At 36.6% G+C, this 24,359-nt stretch overlaps 4 protein-coding genes across 4 annotated transcripts; 2 read left to right on the top strand and 2 right to left on the bottom strand.

The window, feature by feature from the left end:
• Window positions 1-1,220: 1,220 nt before the first annotated feature.
• Window positions 1,221-1,670, top strand: LOC111198566. Its single transcript, XM_022687212.2, has one exon. The coding sequence runs from the start codon at window positions 1,290-1,292 to the stop codon at window positions 1,557-1,559; it is 270 nt and encodes an 89-aa protein (XP_022542933.1). The 5' UTR covers window positions 1,221-1,289; the 3' UTR covers window positions 1,560-1,670.
• A 3,334-nt stretch (window positions 1,671-5,004) lies between these two features.
• LOC106351360 (auxin-responsive protein SAUR41) lies at window positions 5,005-5,984 on the top strand. Its single transcript, XM_013791170.3, has one exon. It carries the CDS (start codon window positions 5,411-5,413, stop codon window positions 5,846-5,848), a length of 438 nt encoding a protein of 145 aa, XP_013646624.1. The 5' UTR covers window positions 5,005-5,410; the 3' UTR covers window positions 5,849-5,984.
• Window positions 5,985-9,655: 3,671 nt separating this feature from the next.
• Window positions 9,656-14,059, bottom strand: LOC106346765. The gene is made up of 4 exons (XM_013786194.3): window positions 13,827-14,059; window positions 13,483-13,752; window positions 10,853-12,045; window positions 9,656-10,765 (listed from the first exon to the last, which is right to left on the bottom strand). The coding sequence occupies exons 1-4, from the start codon at window positions 13,827-13,829 to the stop codon at window positions 9,859-9,861; spliced, it is 2,373 nt and encodes a 790-aa protein (XP_013641648.1). The 5' UTR covers window positions 13,830-14,059; the 3' UTR covers window positions 9,656-9,858.
• Window positions 14,060-22,341: 8,282 nt separating this feature from the next.
• On the bottom strand, window positions 22,342-23,355 carry LOC106351361 (vitellogenin). The gene is made up of 2 exons (XM_013791171.3): window positions 23,085-23,355; window positions 22,342-22,988 (listed from the first exon to the last, which is right to left on the bottom strand). The coding sequence occupies exons 1-2, from the start codon at window positions 23,304-23,306 to the stop codon at window positions 22,473-22,475; spliced, it is 738 nt and encodes a 245-aa protein (XP_013646625.1). The 5' UTR covers window positions 23,307-23,355; the 3' UTR covers window positions 22,342-22,472.
• Between the last annotated feature and the right edge of the window lie 1,004 nt (window positions 23,356-24,359).

Genomic DNA, 24,359 nt, shown 5'->3' with positions numbered 1-24,359 from the left:
GAATTATTTATAAAAACATATTGGCAATAGTTAAAGTTTTAGCATTTTTCTGGTTACAAGTTGAGATGTCACATCTATGCAGTTGAGCTGAATCGCCAGACACGTGTATAAATACATATAAATTTCGTATCTACGTATGTCCTATTTCTTTAAATGCACAAACACATAACTGGTTTTTCTGGTTCGCAATAACTATTTTATACGGTTTTACAATTTAATCAGAACCTATATGTCAGGTTTTTATATATCGTGTCGTGGGGTGCATAATTCATGAAGCCTAAAAGATACTTCGTTTGTATCATCTGGTATATCAAGAAACCGGACTATACCAAACCGGACTATACCAAACCGATGAGTGACAAGTATCGATTAATATGGCCGACTTGTTTTTCTAAAACAAAAACAGTTTAAGACTTGTTGGGTTTTTTAACTTTTTAAGTTTTATATGACTAGGTGTTTTGTCCGCGAAGCGGGCCTAAATATTTTTATAAATTTTGAAAAGTTCTTTGTAAACTATATTCATTATACTAAAATAAATCTTAAAATAACAAAATATTATATTTTTAATTATATAATTAAAAAAATTATTTGATTAATATTTAATTATATAATTTATGTTTTTTTAACTTTTTACTAAAAGACTTTTTCAGATAACAATACAATATATATATATTATTTGATTAATATTTAGTTATATAATTTATGTTTTTAAATTTTTACTAAAAGACTTTTTGAGATAACAATACAATATATATAAAAATTATCTTTTTTTTAAAATTATATTTTCTGATTTTGGATAATTTTTAATATTATTAATTTGAATCAATTATCTAATCGAATAAATTAAAATTTTGTTTTATTTTTTAATTTATTTATACATTTTATTCATTAAGGATATAAAGGATATTAACCACTCTAACTTTTAACATGAGAGCTCGATTCCAAAAACTTACTTCGCAAATAATAGTATAGATTAAACACATCAGTTAGGAGTATTGTTTTTTTTCATGCCGTTCACCGGTTATGCATGATCGTTTATTGGCAAAAAAAAATTATTAAACCGGACTAAAACAAGCATTTTACCCGGTATAAACCGGTTCGCCTAACAGCATTTATTGCTCGTCCGGCCAGAGTGGTGTCTCGAGCGTATACAATAGATACACGTACATGAAATTACATACACATGTGTAGTCGGACAGTGTGTAGTATATATAAACACCTCTCGATGCAAAGAAAAACACCAGCTTCTGAGTTTTCTTTTGTTATATAGACCCAAGTCACCCAACTAAATGTATTGTCTTCAAGTTGCAGCTTATCACTTGTTCTTCAACGCTTCGCGGTTATGTTATCTTCTTGCTTTAATTGTTTTTGTCTTTCTCAGATTCTCTTCTATTTTCCATAATATCTCAATGGTTAATCACGTTGGCGAATCCAGAACGGCTTCGTTTTTGGCGATCGTTGATACACAACAAGCTCAGAGAGATCTGAATGTAACTTTCTCTGGTGCTTTCTTAGGATATGTAATCCAAGATATTGCTGACAAATTGTGTTGTAGTTAGTTGTTTAATGTTTATGTACTTATATAATAACGATGATTATGCTTTGCTTTGTATTTTATCTCCAGTTCGACTGGAGGTTTATTGCATAGTAGTTATGCCGTCTTGCGTTAATCCAGCTTATAATTGTGTTAGTTTAGCCTTTAGGACGACAACAAAATATTTAATTCGGTTCAATAGTGTGACTATATATCCATATTAGTCCACGGCAGTCAAATAACAATCATATAATGCAAGTTGCAAACCATTCAATACCTGCAGATAAAGGTCTTAGCAAGCTCGATCCTATATGGACATATTTAATAGATATGTTCAATTTGTTTTCCATATTACAATATAAAACAATCTAATCAGAAACTAAATGATATTTTGAATTTTATTTTTAACGTCAATTATATGTTATCGTTAGCTAATCACTTAATCTTGTGTAAAGTATTTGGAGTCAATTATGTAACTAGCTAATGCAAAATAAATAAATACAGAAAATGCAGTCCGGTTTATAAAATATTGGGCCCTTATACTTTTTAAAGAGCCGAACAAATTAAATTATTTCGGGCCGAAACAGTAGGCCCACGTGTTTGTGATGAAGATCTTTTATTTAGTAAGTCGGATAAAACATATTTATCCCTTGGAGATAATTTGTTTGTATAATACGAGATTGATCCGTACCGAGGTAAGAGAAAGAAGGACAGGCAGAGAGTTGGTGGGTCACACTCTGTTTGAATGAGTGACCGTACAACCTACAACCTAACCCACCTGCCACTCTTTAATACCTTTAATTGCACGTCATTTATAAATAAATACAACTCTTTACTTGATTTTGATTTTTAATTTTGTCTTTTCTATTTTCCCTCTTTCGATTGAACCCATCCACTTTCTTAAAAAGACGATTATTATGTGTGTATGTAAATAGAAAATATAAAAATAGTTGAAAAGTCGTAATGAAAAATATACTGTTGATAGAATCATTAAAGATGTCGTTTTTGCATGTTTAGTTTTTTTTCTTCTGTAAACATGCCGTTTAGTTAATGAAACAATTAATTAAAAAAACAAAATTAGTAATATCCAGAACGCACAAGGGACAAGAGTGTCGTGAACAACTTGTCTAGCGACTCTAAAGTTGGCCGATGTTTTGTTTATGCCTCGATGGTCATTTATATAAATGTAACTATTTGAGTTTCTTTTTCTTAAGAACTTGTATGTTTTTGTAGGAACTTGCATGTTTGATACATGCGAATAACGTTTGGCAGACAAGAATTAGTGAAGTAAATATCTAAACGAACAATATATGTATGAAAATCTTGAGGAAATGTCAAACTTTGTCGGCCAAAAATATATGTTTAATAAAAATATATACAAAATATCATAATAATACAAATAAACAGCAAAAATGAAGATCCAAATTTTCTCGATCTATTCTCTTTGACTTTATTGGTCACTCTTGTAGTCTTAAAGAACGTTGAACTTAAACCATCCGCGGAGATTTCATCCAACCATCTTTAATTTATTGACCAATTTGCTTAAAAATAAACGAAACTCCATATTAATTTTTTTTTTTTTTTTTAACAGGAGGTTCAAAGGTGACCCGTAATCCGCACATGGTTTCCGTTTGCCCAAAGGCCCGTAATCCGCACATGGTTTCCGATTGCCAACCATCTAATCCCCCTGGCCCGGAACCAGCCGGCACTAATACCCATTACCCAAGGACCCAGCACCAACGCCGCGATAACTTTAAACTTGGGGAGGGCGTAAAGCATTCCGTGGCCACATGGAGTATTCGAACCCGGGTCCGTATTGGTGTGTTAACTACCTCAAGACCATATTAATTTATTTTGTATATTAAGGCTAAACCACCAACCCCATAACCCAAGGAGTTAAAAACATTTCCTGTTTCTTTCACCTTTGACCATGATGATGTAAGAACAACTTGTTAAATCATACTCGAATTTGATGTTTAAAATCACGGACTACTTCGCCTGTTTGCTCTAAAATCCACTAGCTCAATTTAATAATTTATATAGTAGTATTAATATACAAAATGACGTACTCCTTCCGTTTCAATTTAATTGTCGTTGTAGGAAAAAAATTTCGTTTCAAAATAAATATCGTTTTAAAATTTTAATACAAAATTTATTAATAAAATTTTTCATTTTATTTTTCTATTGGTTTGAATATGGTTAGGTGTATACATAATTGTGTTTTTGTTTTAAAAATATACAAAATCATATGTTTTTTTAATATGTGTGCATAAATATAAAACGACAACTAAAATGAAACATAAAGAATAATAAATTAGAATGTTCATAAGAGAGGTTTACCATCAGAGACAGTTCATATATATAATACACATCTTAAATAAACTGGCAGTTTATATCATACACCCCTAGCAACAAAATAGCAAAACGATTACGTGAATTAGGAGTTTCCATGACATAAGTAAAAAATGGTTACTACTTACTATGTTTGACCAAAAAAAAAAAAAAGGTTACTACTTACTATGTTGATTTTTAAGTTTATAGTATTACTTCACATTTATGACTTATCTATCTCTCTAATCTATACTAGCTGGTTTTAACGCAGTGGTTATCAAGATATAATTAACCTTTTGGATCATTACAAAGTAGTCCAAACTTAATAACAAAACTAAGAAATAGTACTCTGTAAATTAAACTATAATTATTTAAAAATTAATTATTAATTATAAAGCCCACATGAATACTAGCCCTGAGCTTAAAAGTTAGAGAAATGGTGTATTGAGCTTAAAAGTTAGAGAAATGGTGTATATTCAACTTAACTATTCAGCGTATTTTGATTTTTTTTTAATAGCATGTGCACTCAGGCCCGTGCCTCTTATAAGGCAGATAAAACATTAGCTTTAGGCCACAATTTTTTTTAGGCCACAATTTTTTTTTAAAAAAATTAGGCCACATTTTCTATTTTATGTACAGTACTTTTCATTTTATTTAGCTTGATATAAAACCACGGATACTTGTTAACAAATCTTCTTCTTTATTTCTTCCTTCATATTTTTTAAAAAAATTTAATCTTCTTCTTTATTTCTTTACTTAGTATGGAAAAATCTTAAATCTTGTTAACACGTTGATTAATAATTAGTTATAAAGTGCTTTTGAATTGAATTTTAGTATAACAATGGTTGTTGGGGGGTGGTATTTATAAAATTATTTATGTTCGGAGATCGAACTTCTAAAAATGGCACTACAAGCAGAAGTTAAAAGAGTTGTTGAAATATTGAACTCTATGAAAGTAATGGAAGATTTTAGTATAACTCATGGATTGTTTATCAAATATGTTAGCAATTCTTTTTCAAAAAAAATATATGTTAGCAATTCCAGTTTAGGTTGCTTCTGCAGAATTTGTTTTTTAAAGTTGAAGTTGATAAAAATATTTACGATTTACTATATGTCACAAAAGAGACTGAATGAGAAATAGAAGATGTGTTTTTAACAAATAAAAATTTATTAGGGTTACATTTGAAAAAAATGCTTCAGGCCACCAAAATGTTTGGGACGGCACTGTGTGCACTTTTATCCATTTCAACTATAGCTAAAAAAGTTTCTGGATATTTATAATTTATAAAACTATAAATTCTGAATACATTTTATAGATTTAATTAACTTGTCAATAAAGAATTCAGTATTTTAAATTTATTTTTCTGAAAGTTAAATTTACTTGGATGTACCTGGCAAGTACCGCCTATGTACTCTCTCTCCCTTATGCGCTCGTCATAGTCTTTCCATGTGTTCTGTCTCTATATAATCCCTCTCTTCTCACTCACTCTCTCTCTAGCTTCGAATTTTATCTCTCTTCAAAAACCCCCCGGAGAAACAAGAAAAATGAAGCATCTGATCCGCCGCCTCTCTCGCGTCGCCGACTCATCCACCGAGTTCTCCCTCCGCAGATCCACCTTCTCCTTCCGCACCCGCCGCGGCCATCACCGTCTCCACGCGCAGCCGCCGTGGTCGATTTGTCAGGCGAGACGAGTCAACACCGTCCCCGCAGGCCACGTACCCGTCTACGTCGGCGAAGAGATGGAGAGGTTTATCGTGAGCGCGGAGCTCCTGAACCATCCGGTCTTCGTCGGACTTCTCAACAGATCCGCTCAGGAGTACGGTTACGCTCAGAAGGGAGTCCTCCACATCCCCTGCCACGTCATCGTGTTCGAGCGCGTGGTGGAAACGCTCCGGTTAGGATTCAACGAATCCGGCGAGGTGCAGGAGCTCGTGGCGTCGTTGCTCTCCGGAGATGAGGTGATACCTGGAACTACAGAGTAGCTCTGAAAGCATCCAAACTGCTGATGGTGTTTTCTCAGCTTTAAAAAAAAAAAACAATTACATCTTCATTTCCACGGTTTTGTAAATATAATTCAAGTTTTTATCTGTTTTTATCGAAAAACATAACTTTCGTTTAGACCAAACCAACTCGAGACTGAATCTGCAGAAACTGAACATAGATCTCCGACCACTCTGTAACTGAAACGCCTCTTGTGTTTTTTTTTCTTCTGGCCGCCAATAAATTAAAAAGAGAAAACAAAAGAAACGTGTGCCCCATACGTTTTATGTACCGTTTGGTTTAACAATCAAATTAACTCAATTTCGAAATTGCACGTTTCGGGTTACATATGTCATAAGAAACGTACGGATGGTAAGGTAATGGACTAATGGTGGGATTCGACCGCAAAGTTTGAATCTAAAATCTTGAATTCAACCATGTATCACACATTGAGTAAGAATCAGATAATTCAACTATAAGGTCTTGTCTAGTGAGTAAAGTTGTAACTCTTTTTATTTATTTATCAGCAGATTTATCAGAATCTGCTGATAAAAGTTATTGAAAGATTATATTCTGCATCCACCAAGAAAAGGAATGAAGATATTCCGAGAACCGTTGACGACGGACAGAGGACGCAATGGCAAATTGTGGACAAGCGTCGGGTCAGATTCGTCATTTTGTAATAGTATGGATATCTGTGCACCGTACGGTTCCCTTCAGATTTGGCTCCGAATGGTAACAGCGGATTGAGCAGTGCGGGATAAGCGGGTTGAATACTGCGGTACGGTTTAACTGCGGTTTGTTCAAGAGAAACGCATGCTGCGGAACAACTGCGGTTTGTGTAAAATAAGCGGTTCAAAAAATAGTATGAATGGTAACATGTATAATAAATAGTATAACGGCGGGATACATATAATATATTTTAAAAAAGCAATGATACTAATATAATATTTTAAAATATAAAATTTATTTATAAATTAGTTTATATATCTCAAATATGAAATTTACTATGCTATTACTGAAATTTTATTTAATTTATAAAATAAATTATATATTGGAGAACTTTACAAATCAGATTCACATATACCTCATCTAAAATATTGTATTCAAAACTTTAGCTAGGCATGGACACATTTATCCAGAACCAAAATGAACCAAACCGAAAAATGAAGTTTGGTTTGGATTTGGGTTTTGATCCTATCATTTATACTAGTGGATCATATATCTTTAGAACCGAAAAGCTAGAACCGAACGAAAAACTGAACCATAATTGAATCGAGATCCGAATAGGTATGTGAATTTCTATAATATAGTTTATATATTGATAAATATTAACTATATTTGTTTTTATAATAATCTAATCTATGTTGCATGGAAATTCGGTTGAAGGTATGTTTCATGTTTCGGAAACGTTTCAGAATCGGAATCTTTCGGAAACTCGCAGAAACGCATTGGAAACTCGTTTCTTAAAAATCTCAGTTTGGAAACTTAGTGGAAACTTGCGTTTCTATTGTGGAAACTCGCGTTTCTGTTTTGGAAACGCTAAAACTTTCCAATTAGTTATGATTTGTTGTTATGATTTTTATTTTTGTTAAACTATTTAATATTTAAGTACTCGGTTTTTGTTATTTTGAATTTTTATATGATTTTGATGTTTAATAATGACTTTGGATATAAGCAGATTCTCAACTTTGTTATCCAAACCGAACTGAAACCGAACCAAACTTTCTAAATACCAAACGGATCCTAAAGCTCTAGAACCGAAGAAACGAAAGAACCAACTGAAACTGAACCGAAAAGTAGTATTGATGTAATTGAGTGAAACATATTTATAATTATATAGACAAAATAAAATTAAGTAAATAAGTAAAGATAATATAAAGATATAGTAGATAAATGTATAGAATAAAAATAATTTATTTACAATAATATAACCTCTTAACCACACTATATTTTTGAATACAGATTAATGTGCTCTAAATAATGTGTTAATATGTAAAATTTTAGAAATATTTTATTATTGATGAAAAACAATCAATAAAGAACCGCACGTTGAAACACATCTCATTTGCTGTGGTTAAAGTTTGCATGGCGTTCCACTGATTTTCTTACGTAATGCGAACCGCCTGCGTTTCAGTTGATTTTTATATTATTTAATTTTCAGCTTAAACACATCTAAATATTTGTGTTGAATGGTAACCTTAATTGCGGTCCAGTCCGTCCCGCATGTCAACCGCACTATACATTCATAGCCAAAGTACAGAGAGCTACAACTAAACGTCCAAGTTGCAGTTGAAATAAACAATAAATACGGAAAGATCTAAGAAAATAATTTTATACTACCACTATTTTTATAGTATGCATATATATAGTTGAAGGTCGGCGTACATTATTTTTTGGCGCAAACTTTTCATTGTTATTACGTTTAATCAGTAGTATTATTTTAAGAGTTTTAATGTTTTTGTAAGAGAACAAATATTGATATCATGAACTCATTTTAGCTTTGTTATAGGACTGCAAATGTGTTACCAAAAGAAGAAAAAAATGTAAATGCTATCGATTTGATTCACATAATTAAATTTTAGATAAAATTTGTCTGGTTGTACATAGACAACCAGTAAAGATAACATGATTTATTGATTTTAAGTTGCATCTAATTAACAACAAGGAGACATAAGGTATTTTGTTTTTAGGCCGGTCATACCGTCAAAGTATAAATTCATTTTATAGGTTTGTTTCCCCTTCTATGTAACCAAACTCTTTGGTTATTTGACACCGAAAGTTCTGAATTAATAATGTAATGACACATTTGAGTGGATAATCCACTAGTAACATCAAAAAGTATTTTTGTACCATATATATTGATAAATTACTGTCAACAGAAAGCCAAGAGAATTTCTCAGATTGTTTTTTTCAGTTGTTCAGTATTATTTATTGTATTAAATTGTAAAATTTAATAAATAGGCAAAAATAATATTGCGACCGCAGCATATCATTTTAAATTGTATATGCAGGTGGTCCATTCCAAGACACTCGACAAACAAAGAATAGCAACATGTGTTTGCTTATAACAATAAAAATAAATAAATGTATTTTTGAGGCTTTATGTAGTTCTTAACGTTAAAATGGTTGCTATTGGAATTTATATTCCATTATGAAAAATATAACTTAGAATGTCGTAGAATGAAAATAAAATTCTTTTTGTTTTGAATAGTAAAACTCGAATCAGAGCTCGTAATCGTATAACACCACTATAGCTGTATAAAAATAAATTAGTGTTAGAACCAGAATTATATCTCAATTATAAACAGCATGGATCAGAATTGTACGGTGCGGGACTTTTATATTTTTGGGGTATTGTACGGTGTGGGACTATTTGCCGGAATATCGAGATCTACAATTATTATTTTTATTAATAAATCAGCAAAATTCAGTGACCTGACAACCAACAATTGGCTAGAAGGTTGATATGGCAAATCTATGGCACATGTGTTGCTTCATTTCGTACGATGTTGAGGAAACTTAAGTACGAGCTAACGAGTTAGCATAAAGTATAAATAATAAATCACAGCTGGCATTCTTATGATTGGGCTTGGGTCGTTTATGTAGATAATGAATGCTAAAGATTAGATGTGTCATAAACGTTTTATTCACAAAATGAGCTGAACCGTGGCCGTGGGAGTCTGTTTGTGTTACAAAAAATCTGTGAACAAGTCTCAGAATTGCATCTGATGATATGTTTTAACTGTTAAACAATAAGCTAGAAGATCAATTACAACCACCTGCTTGTTAGCTAATGGCACAGCAACTGAGAAACATGATTTATTACTGCAAAACGTGTTGCGTTTCTTCTTGCAAAAGGTAAACCGAGGCACGATGAGGCTACTTTTACAATCATTTGAATCTGGAAAAGATTTGCTTATATATATTACCGAGTAACCGACTATGATCTGCTAATCTCGATGATTTTAATTTTTAGACGCCTTTTCTTCTTCAAGTAAAAGATTTCATACTAGTTTTTCGATTGTTGAATCTGCTGGAGAAGCGCTGCTGCTAGCTGCAACGTTGCTTGGAGACGCTTCTGTGGATTAGCCTCGTTTTCTTCCTCTTCTTGGGCGTTGCTGCTACCTTGTAGCTGTACATTTTGATACCCTGGAGGTGCGCTTGGTGTCTGCTCGTGTTGCAAAGGGTGGAAACTTGATCGAGCGTCTGCTGCATATCTCTCTGGCTGATTTGATGTGTTGTCTACTTGGTATTGCTGTCTGGACATAGAGGAAGCTAAGTGTGTAAGCTGTTCAGGCTGAAACCCTGATGGAATCTCCGTTTCACGAAAACGACTTGGATCTGCGTTTTGCTGAGCAACAAACCTGCTATGCTCTTGAAGATCTTTCAAAAGTGGTTGCATCTGTGAGCTTCTGGTGTTGGTAACTGACACATCACGAGGTGGCCAAACCCTTCCAGAGTACTGATCGTCCCTTCTCTCAATGTATGGATCCATAGGTGAATGTTGAACAGGTGGACCCGGATTACGTGGGTTTCCAACATCAGGAAAAGCTCCACTATCCTCTGGATATGATGTTTCACCGTATCTCCTCTCACTTTGCTGTTGAACAGACCCATATCCAGAACCTTCGTATTCTGACCGTAGAATAACCCCAGAGATGCTTAGTTTCCCAGGAACTTTAAGTACCTTTTCGGAGAAATCAGATGGAGGCACAAGGAACAACGTCGTCGTGTCATCCAATTTAGAAACAGCTGCCCGCTGCTTCTCCTCCAGATAATGCATAAACTCGTTATAGAACACAATATCAGTATCGCTTCCAGGAACGAAGAAAACCACCCACGCTTGAGATGACTGGTAGTAATGATTCGCCAGCATGTCCAGACCAGTTCTTGCCGTGCAATCTAGAAACTCGGGCCTTCATTTACAAAACCATAAACCGAACCAAATCAACAAATTTCATCACAAGAAGTGCAGAAAATAAAATATTTAGAAAACAACTTACAGCATCATATCCATCGCTTTGCCCACAGGAAAACATTTAGCACGACAGATAGGATTGCCTCCCTTTGCAATAGTCCCTTCCCAGTTCCAGTCCTTAAGCGATGGCCGAGTCTGTTCAAGTGTATGCCGTCTCCCTTCAGGCAGAGAAAATTCTCCCACCAACTCATCATGTGGTTCACGAAAGCTACTCTTCTCCCCGTTCCTTATAGCCATATTCAACGGATTCTCAACTGTTTGCTTGTATCTTACTTGTCCAGCCTCATAGTTACGCTCAAAGGCTTTATTGGGAGAAAAATCAGCAGATGCCCTTGAAAAAGAGCGTCTTTCTTGCCCTACACCAGAAACCACATGCCCTGGGAGCTGCCTCTCTGCCTGAAAGGATCTTGTCTTCACTCTCTTGGTGTCCTGGTAGTAGTAGTCTTCTTCGGATAAACCCCGTGGCTCTTCGTACACTGAACTCCTTGGAGGAAACCTGTGAGGATCATCACGGAATGTGGAACCCATTTCCCTATGATATTCATGCATATCCTGAGGCAACTTGTGTGGAGACCTCGACCTTCTATAAGGAGGCCCTCCTCCATCATATTCATTCCTTGAGGCTCTTTTCCTGTTAAACATGTAATCTTCAGACTCTTCCAAATCCCTGTAATGTGGATCTCTGACATTGGAAGTTCTGCTGATGCTCCCATAGTTTCTATCCTGATGAAAGTAACCTTCTGAAGATCCCAGTCGATCAACAGATCTGTAAGGCGGAGAGAATGATCGACCAGACGGACCCCTTCCACTGCTAGATGAGGAAGGCTCACTCTTTGCAAAAGAAATATGCACTCGAGGATTGCCAAATAATTTACCCTGAAGAGTTTCTTTTGCCTTGCAAGCTGCCATTAGGTTCCGGAATTGAACAAATGCATAACTACGACCAGGGAATATGGTGACCTTCGTTATATCTCCGAATGGAGAGAAGACCTTCATCAAGAGCTCTTCATCTACTTTCAACGAAGCTGGGAATCCTATATATAGTACCTCACTGGGTTCTGCATCTCTATCACTCATTTTGTTTGATCTGCTATATGCGTCTGGGCTCTCGTAACGCATTCTGGAGTCCTTTTGGAAAAAAGGTGACCCTCTTGCTCCAGACCGCTGCTCATCATGACGAAATGTATTTTCTGTGCGTGGTCCAGTTGAGGACTTTTCCTGCGATAAACAGTATCACGAAGTTATAACTATTAACCAATGCCCTACTTCACTGCATGATCAAGAACAAAAAGGTTCTTAAGTTACTGTGCATTACTATCTACGATATACACTAGATAACAAGTTGTAATCAAGTTCAGGAAATTCTTGAGCATCTGGATGTCAGCTAGAACTCTTTGTATGGAAAGAGCTGCCTGTGGAGATCAATATGTGTGAGTTTTTAAACAATATACCAGTCCTCAGCATAACATCGAAAATAGAATGGAACTCTTCAATAATTATAACATGAAGGCAATGAAATCATGCCAGAGAAGCATAACCAGAAACAAACAACAAGCTTAAGATGTTTGGCCAGGTAAGTTTCTTGTATCATCTATAAGGCAATGAAAGTTATGATCAATTTTACTGGCCTGCTGCAACGCTGGAATTGGTGAATATATAGCAAATGGTGCTTTTGATCAATTCATCTGATGTCTACAATTAGGTAAGCACTTCAAACGCATGAGTCTGTTATGGCATTGGGTAGTTGAATAGAACCATATGCAAATTATGAAACATGGTGAAGATAAGCTTTAACATGGTGAGCTTTAACATGGTGAACTTTAACAAGGCCTTGAACACATGGTGGGTTACTGACATATCAAGTAGAAAATCTGAAGGTATGTCATCAACTGATGGCTTGAAATTTTTGGTCGTCTGTAACTATTAAGTTCATAATGAAATAATGGAAGGGAGGAAAAGTTACTCAGGATCTAGATGTTCATGTCGTTCATCTTCATAGCTACTGAAGCAATCAAATTCAGACTAAATGGACTAATGTCAAGATAATTCTATTAATAAGTTAAGACTTTTGTCAATAAATCATCAGGAGTTGTTTGGTAAACATCAGCTCCAAGAGACAGAAAGCTTAATGGAAATTTCTATATTTTCTCTGTTTGAATATTTACGTCAAGACATATCTCACTTGGGGTCTACTACCAAGTTCATATGATTTGTCAATGAAAATCTGAATGCTTGTCAACATTATGGCTGAGAGTGCCTGTAGTGTGAATGATAAAGGTGAATGCTTGTGAGGGTTACACTGGATGCCTTGGATGTGGAAACACATTTGATGCTAGAATACAGATGGCCAGGATATGGTTTTCAACAGAAACTGATTCTAAGTTAACTACTGAACTTTCACCATTCAGTAGCTATATAGCAGAGTGTGATGCTTTGTGTGTTGCGTTGCTCATGGCTAGGTTACTTAACCTTTCACATACTAAGATAACAATCTTAGTGCCTGTGGAATTCTACCAACACTTAGACATCTAATAAAACACACTAACCGATAAACTTCCAAATGCTAAGTAAGAATCTATATACTCTCTAATCATTCTCTAAACACTAACCTCAAAATTCAAATTCAAAGTAAGGAAGAGAGATCTCAAGACTAACCGGCTTAGCGAACTCGATCTTAAGCGGGTTGCCATTGAGCGGGAAGCCTTGAAGCGAGTCAATAGCAGCGAAAGCATCTTCGTCGTGTTTAAAATTGAGGAACGCGTAGCTCCTTGCAGGCTGAAACGCAACGCTCTCCAATTCTCCAAACCTCAAGAACCTATCGGCGAGTTCCCGTTCCGATATCCCAAGGGGAAGGTTCCCTACCCAGAGATGCCGCGACGGAGGGTTCCTTCCTCTCTCCTCCTTCCTTCCTCCGCCTCTAACTGACTGTAAACACACAAAAACACACAACATCAGCATACAATCTCTCGCGGCGTGGAGAGAGAAAGGATAACACAGACCATTTCGAAATCGTTTTCAGTGATCAGATCTGATGCGTATTCAGATGAGATTCAGCACCATTGTATCACTCTCTCTCGTTCACTTTTTTTTTTCTTTCTATTCTCAGGGCTTCGCGAAATCTCCAATTCTCTCTCTCTCTGTCGATTGAATGAAACGTGTGCTCTTCCTCTCGAGACGGCGGTTTTGGAAAAGGGCACCTATACTATCGGTTCGTTACCAAACCGGCTCACATGATTTTTAAAAAGATAGTATATATTTTGTTACTAAATCTGACTCAATTAAATGTTTTTCTTATTTCGTTACCAAATCTGTCTCAATTAAATATTTTTCTATTTCGTTACCAGTAACCAAATCAGCAAATATTTCTCAATTCAAATCTGTTATATATTTTGTGACTCTCTTAATTATGTTTCTAATATCTCGTTACCAAATCTCAACTAATAAATGCTTTTATAAGAGCACATAGAATCTCAAAGAGTTTCTCAAATATTTGAAAAAAACACTCAGAGCATTAAGAAAGTTTGAGGATTTTTAAAATTATGGAGTTTTTGAGATATTTTGAGTCTTCCATTATTTAAGTAAGTTTCTCTACTATTTAAGTAGGTTTTCCACATAGAAAAAAAAGGCCAAGGGTGACCAGAAGCTAGTGAACATCCATGCGCAACTGTTGTGATGAGTGTCGGTTTTTCTCACTTGATGAATGAAGATGATACTCCTCTTTTTTTTTGGTTTTGGTTGATCATATAAGCTCTTCATATGTAGTGATATGAATATTCACAAATTTATTTCACAAATTTCCTGGCGACAAGTGGAAGAACATCAACAATAATGTCGTCTGAGACATGTAAGTGGGTTACACTACGTTGTCTGGATGAAAAAAATCTGTAGCTTTTGAACCGCTCTCTTTGGTATATGTACTTTTCTACTTCTTAGGGTTGCCTTTAAGAAAAAACACTAACTGCAAACGAGTGAATGGAAGATGCTGACTCACCGGTTTAAGACTCTTTTTAAAGGATACAAATACAATAACTCAATAACAATGTTATAAGGTCACAAGCCTTTTGTGGACGTGTGAAGCGCTTCAAGATCTGCATATTACGAAGTGATCCTTGAGTGGTCTTCCATTGAGGCATGGAAGGCGTTGACCTCTCCAGCATGTTTCCCCAACGTTTCTTATGGACTCTCACGTCTCCTCAGAAAAGCTAACGAATTTGAGCAGTTTCAAGTGTTGTTGACTCCTCCTGGTATCAACTCTATTGCATTATCTATTGCTCTTAGTGTGACTAAGGACCGCAGGTATATATCAATCTTATCTAGCTCGAGGTGGTCCCGCCAATTCCTAGGTACTGCAGCAGCTGTATGCCCCAGCCCTCCTGCTCAGGCGTCTTGCTCCTATTTCTTTAAAGGAGCTTTTTTCTCTTTTCTATTACGGCATCTATTGATGTCTGTCTTTGCTTTCTCTTAATTGCTGTGATCCTTCCACTCTTTTGTTAGTCTTTTATGGCTTTGATACTGCACAAGTCGTTTGACTTGATTCTTAATGGATTTTTTCCTTGACCAAAAAAAAAGGTCAAGCCTTTAACAAAAAAACAATGTTGTAAGGACATAACAGAAAAAGAAAAAAAAAAAAAGAAAAAAATTGTTGTAAGGACACTGGTTTGAACGTTGGTACTACTATTTATTAGAAAGTCACTGTCCAATTAAACACAAAAATAATTGCTTATTTGGTTTCAATAATTTTGTGTTCGAAAAAAATGAATTGACTTAGACGAAAATTCGTAGTAGCCGACTCAATAAACACGAGAGTTTTAATAATATGATAAAGACAAATACCAACTAAAACGTACTAGTAGTAGTCTAGTACATACTACATAGCTTGGCCACTCCGTCAGGAATGTGTTAAATGAAAAACTGTCATTCTACGATTTACTTTTTACTTTAGGTCATACCCGAACAAAGTATCCTTCCTTTATAACTATGTTTCAATAGCACAACTAAAACATTTATTTTGGAGAAATGGACTTATTTTTTTTCGTAGACTTCTGCACTTAATGAAGAAAAAATTGAAATTTGAAAATGGCTCTCTTCACAAATAAAAACGGAAAGAAATAAATGTACATTATTTGTATTTGTGTGTGTGCATGAACATGCATTGTTTGCCAATGAAATGAAGCTTGGTCAGCGAAACTTTAATGACTCGTCCTTCCACTTAAATTCTCATTTACTCGTCACTCGTCGGTTTTGTGTTAGTAACAGTCTAACACATTCATTACTACACCATTCATTTCTACCTAACAATTAACTAAAGCTAACCATGACCATTACCTAAAGCTAACCAGACCCATTAACTAAAGCTAACCATAACATTAATTACAGTCAGACCATTAACTAAAGCTACATCAGACCTTTAACTAAAGCTAACCAGGACACAGCAGAGTAATTGCAAAGAACAAAAGCACCGCAAATAACAGAAGCACCACAAACATCTATTCAGACCAGAAGCTACATCAGACCATTAACTAAAGCTACAAAAGAGTAATTGCTAACCTGTATTGCAATGAGCTTTGTTCCAAGGACTTGGTTAATTCCCTTCATCATTCGTATTACAAACGCAAAGAACAAAAGCAAATTCATCCATTCATCTGACGAAACAAAGACATAAAGAACAAAATTAATCAAGACACGTTCTAATAAGACACACCACAAACATATAGTCTTTCAATATAGTCTCTCGATAGATTGCAAGAACACGTTAACAAGAAGTAGCTTCTCTTATTAATCTCTTAGGGAAAATTACTCAAAACCCTAAGCTCACAATCACAATGTTTCTCTTAAGTGTTGCAACAATTCTGCAACTCCTTTTATATCAATAGATAACTCCTAAACTCATTAGTAAATAAACTTTCAAGATAATCCTAAACCTTATAGATAACCATAACAAGATAGGAATAGGATTACTTGTTTCCCAAGCTATTTTAAGATTACTCCAACATTGTCCCCCTTAAGCTTAAAATAGCTTTGGGACACATCTTCAACTCCAATCAAACTTCTCATTTCTTTGTATCGTATTCTTCCAAGTCCTTTGGTTAGAATGTCTGCTTTCTGAATGCTTCCTGGTACATGTTGAACTTCAATCAGATTGTTGTCAACACACTCCCTTATAAAATGATAGCGACGATGAATATGTTTGCTGCGTCCATGGAAGACTGGGTTCTTGGTTAAGGCTATTGCAGACTTGTTATCAATCAGAACCACTACTTTCTCACACTCCTTTCCCATGATCTCACTAAGTAATTCTTGAAGCCAAATTGCCTGCTTTGCTGCCTCGGTTGCTGCCATAAATTCTGCTTCACAGGATGAGAGAGCAACTGTCTCTTGTTTCTGAGAACACCAGGTTATGGGTGAATCTAAGAAGTAAAAGACATGACCTGTCGTGCTTCTGCCGTCGTCCTCGTCCACATTGTGACTTGCGTCACTATAACCTATTAGCTTTGTATTTGTTCCCCGTTTGAACACTAATCCAAAACCAAGTGTTCCCTGTAAGTAGCGCAAGATTTGCTTTATGGCTGCGGCGTGTGACGTCTTCGGGTCCTGCATATACCTACTCATCACTCCAACCGAAAAGGATAAGTCGGGTCGAGTATGAAGTAAATATCTGAGACACCCGATGCTTCTTCTGTACTCTTTCTCGTTCACGCTTTGCTCATCTAGTGCTTTAGACATCTTCAAGCTTGGATCCATAGGTACTTGAACTGTGTTGCAGTCACGCATTCCACATTCTTCTAGTATCTTCTTGGCGTATCTTTCCTGTTTCAGCGTGATGCCTTCATTGTGTTGATCAACCTCAATGCCCAGATAGTATGTTAATTTACCCAAATCACTCATTTCAAACCTTTCAGACATTCCTTTCTTAAACTCTTCGATCATCACACGACTTGTACCAGTCACAAGAAGGTCATCAACATACACTGCAACAAGCAATAGATGTTCTTTCTCTTGGCGTCGATAAACTGCTGGTTCTTTTGCACACTTTACGAACTTCAATTCTCCTAAAACTCTGTTTAATTTTTCGTTCCATGCTCTTGGAGCCTGACGTAGACCGTAGAGTGCCTTTTTAAGCCTGTATACTTTTCCTTCCTGTCCTTTAACCACGAATCCTTCTGGTTGGGAGACGTACACTTCTTCTTTAAGGTCTCCGTGTAAGAATGCAGTCTTGACGTCCAAGTGATGAACTTGCCAACCTTGTGATGCTGCTAATGCAAGTAAGAACCGGACAGTTTCAATACGTGCCACGGGCGCAAAAACCTCATCAAAGTCGACACCATGTCTCTGTATGTAGCCCTTTGCTACTAGTCTTGCCTTGAATTTGTTGATGCTTCCGTCAGAGTTTCGTTTGATCTTAAAGATCCATTTGAGCCCTATTGCCTTTGCTCCAACAGGTAGTTCAGCTAAGTCCCATGTTTTGTTTTTGACTATTGATTTGATCTCGTCTTCGCAAGCATCTCTCCATACTTTCTTTTCTTTAGCTTCTTCGAAGCTCCATGGTTCATCATTTATGCTTAGCAATAACCGCTCTCCTTCTAGCTCTGCCAGAAGGATGTAATCATCAAGGTAACCAGGTAACTTTCTTTCTCTAGTGGATCTCCTTAGCTCTGGTTCATCATGATCATCATCGTGATCCTCATCTTCTTCTCCTTGGTTTATTGTATCTGTAGCTTGGGTTTCTGTTGCTTCTTCTTCGTTGTCGACGACAGTGGTGTCGTCATCAACTCCGTGATTCCCAAACTGACTGATACCAATGCGGAACACTCCCGTCTCTCCTCTTTCATTAATCTTCTTCCAGTCCCAGCTCTTCGTTTCATCAAATATCACATCTCTACTTACCACCATTCTTTTTGTCGTTGGATCAAGTAACCTATAGGCCTTAGATCCTGGCTCGGTTCCGAGATGTACGAGCTGTCGAGACCTGTTGTCGAGTTTCTTGAGATGTTGTGAGTCTACTTTAGCATATCCAATACATCCAAAAATCCGCAGGTGCTCTATGTTTGGTTTCCTGCCTTTGAACAGCTCGTAGGGTGTTGTCTTGATGACTCGAGTTGCAGCTCTGTTTATAAGGTAAGTCGCATGTCTCACTGCCTCGCCCCAGAGGTAGTTTGGTAGCTCCATATGCTTCAACATACTTCTAGTCATGTTAAGAAGAGTTCGATTCCGTCTTTCTACTACCCCGTTTTGTTGAGGGGTGTAGGGAGCTGTTAGGTGTCTTGTAATTCCATTCGTCTCGCAAAATATGTTGAACTCGTTAGACACAAATTCACCTCCTCTGTCTGTTCTAAGAGTTTTGATCACAGTTCCTGTTTCCTTCTCAACTACAGCCTTGAATTTTCTGAACTTGTCGAATGCTTCTCCTTTTTCCTTCAAGAGTATACTCCACATATACCTGGAATGGTCATCAATGAGAACAAAAATATATCGATTTTGAGAGGGTGTGGATGGTGTTATAGGCCCGCAGAGGTCTCCATGTATAAGTTCGAGTGTTTTCTCAGCTCGATATGCAGTCGCTTTTGGAAACATCTGTCTTGCTTGTTTGCCAAGTAAGCAAGAGGAGCATGTTTCTTTATCAATCTCGATCTTAGGTAGTCCATACACGAGCTCTCTGTTGGCCATTAGTCGCATTGTTTCTCTCCCTATGTGACCTAACCGTGCATGCCACTTTGCGGAGTCGCTTGGAACTGAGAGCTGTAGGCATTCCTCATTGCTGTCAATAGTTACCTTATATAGCCGATTCTTAGATCGTCTTGCTTTTACGATCAATTTTCCATCTTTGTCTTGTAATGTAAGGTAATCATCTTTCATTCTGATGTCGCAGCCGGACTCTGTAGCTTGACCTAGGCTAATTATATTGCTTTTTAGGTCTGGTATATAATAGACATCAGCAAGAATCTTCTTTCCTCCTTCCTTGGTGAGGAACAGTATTGGCCCTTTTCCTTTGATGTCGATGCGAGAGTCGTCTCCAAATCTTACTTTGCCAGTGATTGACTCGTCGATTTCCTTAAAGTATCTCCGGTCGCCAGTCATATGATTGCTTGCCCCATTGTCTAGATACCATACTCTTTCATTTTCTGAATTTGCTTCAAAGTCAAGTGGGTTAACGTTCTTCTCGTTAAGGTATACCACCTCATGCATCATCAGTTCCTCTGCTTCCTGTGTTGCATCATCTTTCTCTTTTGTTTCTGTGGCTATCTGTAGCTTGAGTAGACGATCAGGACATACAGACGCGAAGTGACCCATCTTGTCACACCGAAAGCATTCGATCTTGGACATGTCGAAAGTATTTTGGTACCGGTTTTGGTACTGGTCGTTGTACCGATCGTTGTACCTTCCCCTTCCTCGTCCTCTGTTATTAAATCGACCACCACGTCCTCTACCTCTATAGTTGTTGCTGTAGGTTGAAGCAGGTTGAGATTCAGTATTTTCTGCGTACATGAGTTTGTTCTGTGTTTCATCTTCTTCCTCAGCAACTCTCTCTTCATAAGCTTTTAACCGGCCAATTATATCCTCGAAGCTTGTGGTTTTAAGATCAAGGACCTGTTCTAATGATGCCACAATATGTATATATTTTCTTCGTGGTAAGCTGGATAAGAACTTCTTCACCAATTTTGTTTCTTCAATAACTTCTCCTAGAGCAGATGATTTAGATGAGATCTCCGATAGTTTTCCCACAAAGTCATCAATTGTATCACTGTCTTTCATCTTCATTCTCTCAAATTCTGCGGTTAATGTTTGTAGTCTTGCCTCGCGTACACGATCTGCTCCCATGTGTCTTGATTTAATCGCATCCCATACTTTCTTGGCTGTGTCAAACTCTCCTACCTGGAGAATGAGTGCCTCGGGTATAGACTGGAAGAGTAGAGCAGTAGCCATGTCGTTCTTCTCTCCATTATCAGATTCATTCTCTATGACCTCCCAAACTTTATGAACCCTCAATAGCACTTTAACTCGCATTGCCCATACCGTATAGTTTGTCGAAGTTAGCATCGGACACTTTATGGAAGAGGATCCTCCCCCTTCCTTAACTTTCGTAGTGACAATGTCGCCCATAACTTCTGTGATCGTATCCTAGAGGCTCTGATACCACAATATAGTCTTTCAATATAGTCTCTCGATAGATTGCAAGAACACGTTAACAAGAAGTAGCTTCTCTTATTAATCTCTTAGGGAAAATTACTCAAAACCCTAAGCTCACAATCACAATGTTTCTCTTAAGTGTTGCAACAATTCTGCAACTCCTTTTATATCAATAGATAACTCCTAAACTCATTAGTAAATAAACTTTCAAGATAATCCTAAACCTTATAGATAACCATAACAAGATAGGAATAGGATTACTTGTTTCCCAAGCTATTTTAAGATTACTCCAACAAAACAAATTAAAATCTTCAAAATCGAACAACAAGAATCAGAAGCTTTACCTTTACATTGGAGGAGAGCCACCGAGATAGTTCTCCGTCGCTGTCGTGCTTGACAGCCACCGGGATACAGAATCGACAAGACAAACAAATAAAAATACATGCAAAATTGATCAGAACAAGAACATGCATAATCTAAATACATGCATAATTGAACAACACAACACTCGCTTTACCTTCGAGGAGAGACACCGTGAGGGAGTTCCGTCGCCGTCGAGGGAAGAGACACCGAGAAAGAGAGAGACAAACCAGAGATGCACCGATAGAAAGAGAAGTCGCCGTCGAGAGAGAGAAACAAGAGAAAGAGTCGACAGAGACACCGAAAGAGAGGTAGCCGCCGAGAGAAAGCGAGAGCAACCAACAGAGAGAGAGAAACCAGACAACCGCCGACGAGAGGAGAAGTCGCCGTCGGTGTAGAGAATCACCGTCTTGAGAGAGAATCGACAGAAGGACAGAAGAGAGAACGAGAGAAGAGAGACGGAGAGGAGAGAGGCGAGACCGCTTCAACTTCTCCTCTGGCCACTCACGCTTTGACAGATGTCCATCTGTATACGCTTCTTCTAACTCCTAATTAGGAGGCGTATATTGCTTTAATCTATTTTTCTCATTTAATTTTAATCCCAATTTACTTAAGATACACCAATAAGAGACAGCGTTAAACCTGCTCTTAACTTCTTCATTGGATACAAAACACACTTAAGAAGGGCTATTTGCTTAATTAATGACTACTGTCATGAAGCATATCAGGGTTTTCTTATACAGCACCAGAGGCGTACTTCAGGTTTTCATAAACAGCTCCAACGAAATAAAATAGTTAGTCGTAAGTATAGTGAATTAAGCGTATAAATAACAGCATAAGAATAATATTTTGTTGGTTTAAAAAAAATAATTGAAAATAACTTCAACTAACTTCGAACTAAGCCATGACTTTGGGTTATTCCTTAAATTTAAAAAGAACATGACAGGAGTACCGAGTACGGTTGAATTATGTAATATAATATCAGATTTAACACTTGCATACCGCTTAGAGTAACTTTATTAGATAGGATTAAGTGATTAACACAGCCATTTTCATTAACACCCATCTCTTTCTTTTTCTTTTCAATTAATTAAACCCCTAGTTTATCTATGATTTACAAAATTTGAACCTTCAAAAGAAAAAAACGAAACATTCATACATCATATGTTGAGATCAATTTTAGGCCTTTTCACGGCAGGCAAAGCAACAAACGAATGACACCTTGGGCATTTCGGATTGTTCTTCATCACCAGTACATACGACAAGCACCCAGGACATCCAACCGCCACGGGAGACGACCCGGCGGTGGAAGCGGTTTGATCGCAAACGTCCTCCTCTTCTGGTGATTTGCGTTTCTTTAAAGTCTCGGATGAAACTTTCCCTGCCCTCTCAAGAGCAGACTTCACCTTGTCGAGGGTGCAAACGCTCTGGAAACTCGAACTCGCCGATGATACGCAGAGAGAAGAAGACGATGATGATGCTGGCGATGATGATGAAGAGGTGACTAGTTTCAGTTCAAGGCTTGTGTCGTCGAAGAGGCTTAACAATGGTCTCACCGGAGATTTGCTAGGAAAATTTAAATCTTGAAATTTTCGAAAAGTTTGGTTGGATTGTTCTGCGCGACGATGATGAGACGAGGTTGTTGAGTTTTGTTGTTGCAGATACACTTTCCCTGACTGTTATCAATATATATATATAAAAAAAAGATCAAATATCATATTAATAATCTCAATAACTACAAAACGAAACTACATAGAAATATAGCAACGAACCTTTAGGTCGAGACGCTTTTCCCAACCGTTGGGGACTTTCAGGTCAAGGTCAAGCTCCAGCGACTGATCGCCTCCTCCTCCTCCTCGACAACTGCCGCTTCCGAGGAGATCACGGGTCATTAGAGCCACCGACGATCCCTGTTGGGCGGAATCTTTTACCGTGGTTCTATCGTCATTGTACCTACTTAGTAACCGTACGAGAGAGCTTACGTCAGCAGTCATTTCAGAAAGCAGAGAGAAAGAGAGAGCGAGATCAGTTATGGGGACTGGTTAGGCAGAGAGAGTTATATAGATGGGGCCAAGAAGAAGAAAAAAAAGTCGAGAGAGAGTTTAAGAGGCGGTTATAGCAAATTTAAAGCCAATAAAATTGTTTCATTAATTATTGAAATTTAATTTTTGTATTAAGGTAAGTTATTATTTTATTTGCATGACGAATCATATATGTTTTCATTGTTCTGCTACTTGTTTCCATCGTGAAAAAACAAGTCTCTGTGTAATTGATTTGACAATTTGGAGACTGAACCAATTCATGTCTACGTAGGGAATTCTAGGTAATACTATAAACCATCAACCAACCCATAGTGCTCTTGTGACATTTACAATACAACTTAGGACTTAAGAGTATTGGTTTAAAAGAAAAGAGAAGCATACTTTTTTTTCCGTAACTAAACAAAGTTTTTATGACTAAAACAATAAATAAATAAACAATGGACGGAGGAATTCGAGGAGGAAGCAAACACAAAGTGTAATAACTGCGAAGAAGAACGCATTAAGTGCGTGGAAACTTCACTTATTTAATTAACTACGCATTGATGAATGATAGGTTTAATGCAGTTTCGTCTTCTTTCGTATCGGGCACGTCAATGATATTTAATGAAGTAGGTAGTGGTACGAATGTGGTATTGAGAGTAAACCAGCATTGGTATTAATATGACCAAATATTTCTTGACTTTTCGAAATCATATAATTACAAGCAAATAACATTTCTTTAAAATACTCATTTACACCTTTGACCTAAAACAATTATTCATCATCTCCATAATTATTATCAGACTTACCTATATTCTTTTTGTTACTGCATACCTAAATTTGGCTATAGTTATTAATTGATATAAGAGAAAACTGGGAAATATCTAAAATATACTAATACTAATAAACATTAAGAAAATATAACACTTTGTTTACGTTTTGTAATTACGTTTTAGGAATTAAGTTTTGGGATTATACGTCGTTCAAATATAGGGCTTAGTTAGTTCTAAATATTTTTTTTAAGGT

Source organism: Brassica napus, chromosome A6 (assembly GCF_020379485.1).
Source record: "Brassica napus cultivar Da-Ae chromosome A6, Da-Ae, whole genome shotgun sequence".
NCBI classification, from domain to species: Eukaryota; Viridiplantae; Streptophyta; class Magnoliopsida; order Brassicales; family Brassicaceae; genus Brassica; species Brassica napus.
The sequence above is the reverse complement of the archived record's forward strand: the minus strand, read 5'-3'. Positions and strand labels throughout refer to the sequence as shown.

What these genes read in the sequence shown, in the direction of transcription:
- LOC111198566 (XM_022687212.2), top strand. Translation starts at nt 1,290, where the DNA reads ATGTATTGTCTTCAAGTTGCAGCTTATCACTTGTTCTTCAACGCTTCG.
- LOC106351360 (XM_013791170.3), top strand. Translation starts at nt 5,411, where the DNA reads ATGAAGCATCTGATCCGCCGCCTCTCTCGCGTCGCCGACTCATCCACC.
- LOC106346765 (XM_013786194.3), bottom strand. An exon ending in AGATCGAGTTCGCTAAGCCG is followed by an intron (nt 12,046 to 13,482) that starts GTTAGTCTTGAG and finishes TGTTTATCGCAG; the next exon opens with GAAAAGTCCTCAACTGGACC. An exon ending in AAAGCGATGGATATGATGCT is followed by an intron (nt 10,766 to 10,852) that starts GTAAGTTGTTTT and finishes TTGTAAATGAAG; the next exon opens with GCCCGAGTTTCTAGATTGCA.
- LOC106351361 (XM_013791171.3), bottom strand. Translation starts at nt 23,306, where the DNA reads ATGACTGCTGACGTAAGCTCTCTCGTACGGTTACTAAGTAGGTACAAT. An exon ending in AAAAGCGTCTCGACCTAAAG is followed by an intron (nt 22,989 to 23,084) that starts GTTCGTTGCTAT and finishes TATTGATAACAG; the next exon opens with TCAGGGAAAGTGTATCTGCA.